This window comes from Pteropus medius, unplaced genomic scaffold (genome assembly GCF_902729225.1).
Source record: "Pteropus medius unplaced genomic scaffold, Ma_sr-lr_union100, whole genome shotgun sequence".
Classification (NCBI taxonomy): domain Eukaryota; kingdom Metazoa; phylum Chordata; class Mammalia; order Chiroptera; family Pteropodidae; genus Pteropus; species Pteropus medius.
In genome coordinates this window covers 9483554-9484049 of record NW_024342467.1, presented here as the reverse complement: position 1 = coordinate 9484049, position 496 = coordinate 9483554, and the positions used below count along the sequence as shown (strand labels likewise).

The following is a 496-nucleotide window of genomic DNA, read 5'->3' as shown; positions in this document are numbered from 1 at the left end:
GGCGCGGCCCGGCGAGGCCGCAGATTGGCTGGCCGCGCCTCCGCGGTACTTCAAAGCCGGAGAGGGAGCTACAATTGTGGTGGAATGGGCGGAACTGATCATTGTATTGCACACCTCTAAAAAAAACACTGCCTCTGATTTATCAATATAAAAAAGATCCTCTGAGAGGAGAGGGCACTTTTGTGTGATGGCAACTTCACTTCTAGGGGTGAGTCTCAGGATTTTCTCTTGCTGGTTTAATTAGTTTCCTTTTATTGACGATCGGAGGGGGTTAAAGTCGCCCCGGCCAGGCCACGGGCTATCAGTCTCTATTGAAAGCTTCCCCCCCCCACACCCTTTAAATACAAGTGAGTTTGGAGAAAAGAAAGAGGGGGAGAGGGGGGCAGAGTCACTTTTTTTCAGCGCAGGAAAAGGTTCGAAGGGCATTTAGACAAGCCACCTCGCAGCGCCCGGCCGCTCCCTGCCCGGGAGACGCGCGCCCTGCCCATTTTACCTG

General features: G+C 53.6%; 1 protein-coding gene across 1 annotated transcript in view; it reads left to right on the top strand.

Moving 5' to 3' along the window:
• The first annotated feature begins 77 nt into the window (after positions 1-77).
• The window catches only part of SP8 (Sp8 transcription factor), a 4632-nt gene continuing 4213 nt past the window's right edge, over positions 78-496 (top strand). Inside the window, 1 exon segment of the mRNA XM_039862503.1 lies at positions 78-208. Coding sequence (XP_039718437.1) covers positions 188-208 — 21 coding nt within the window. The 5' untranslated portion in view covers positions 78-187.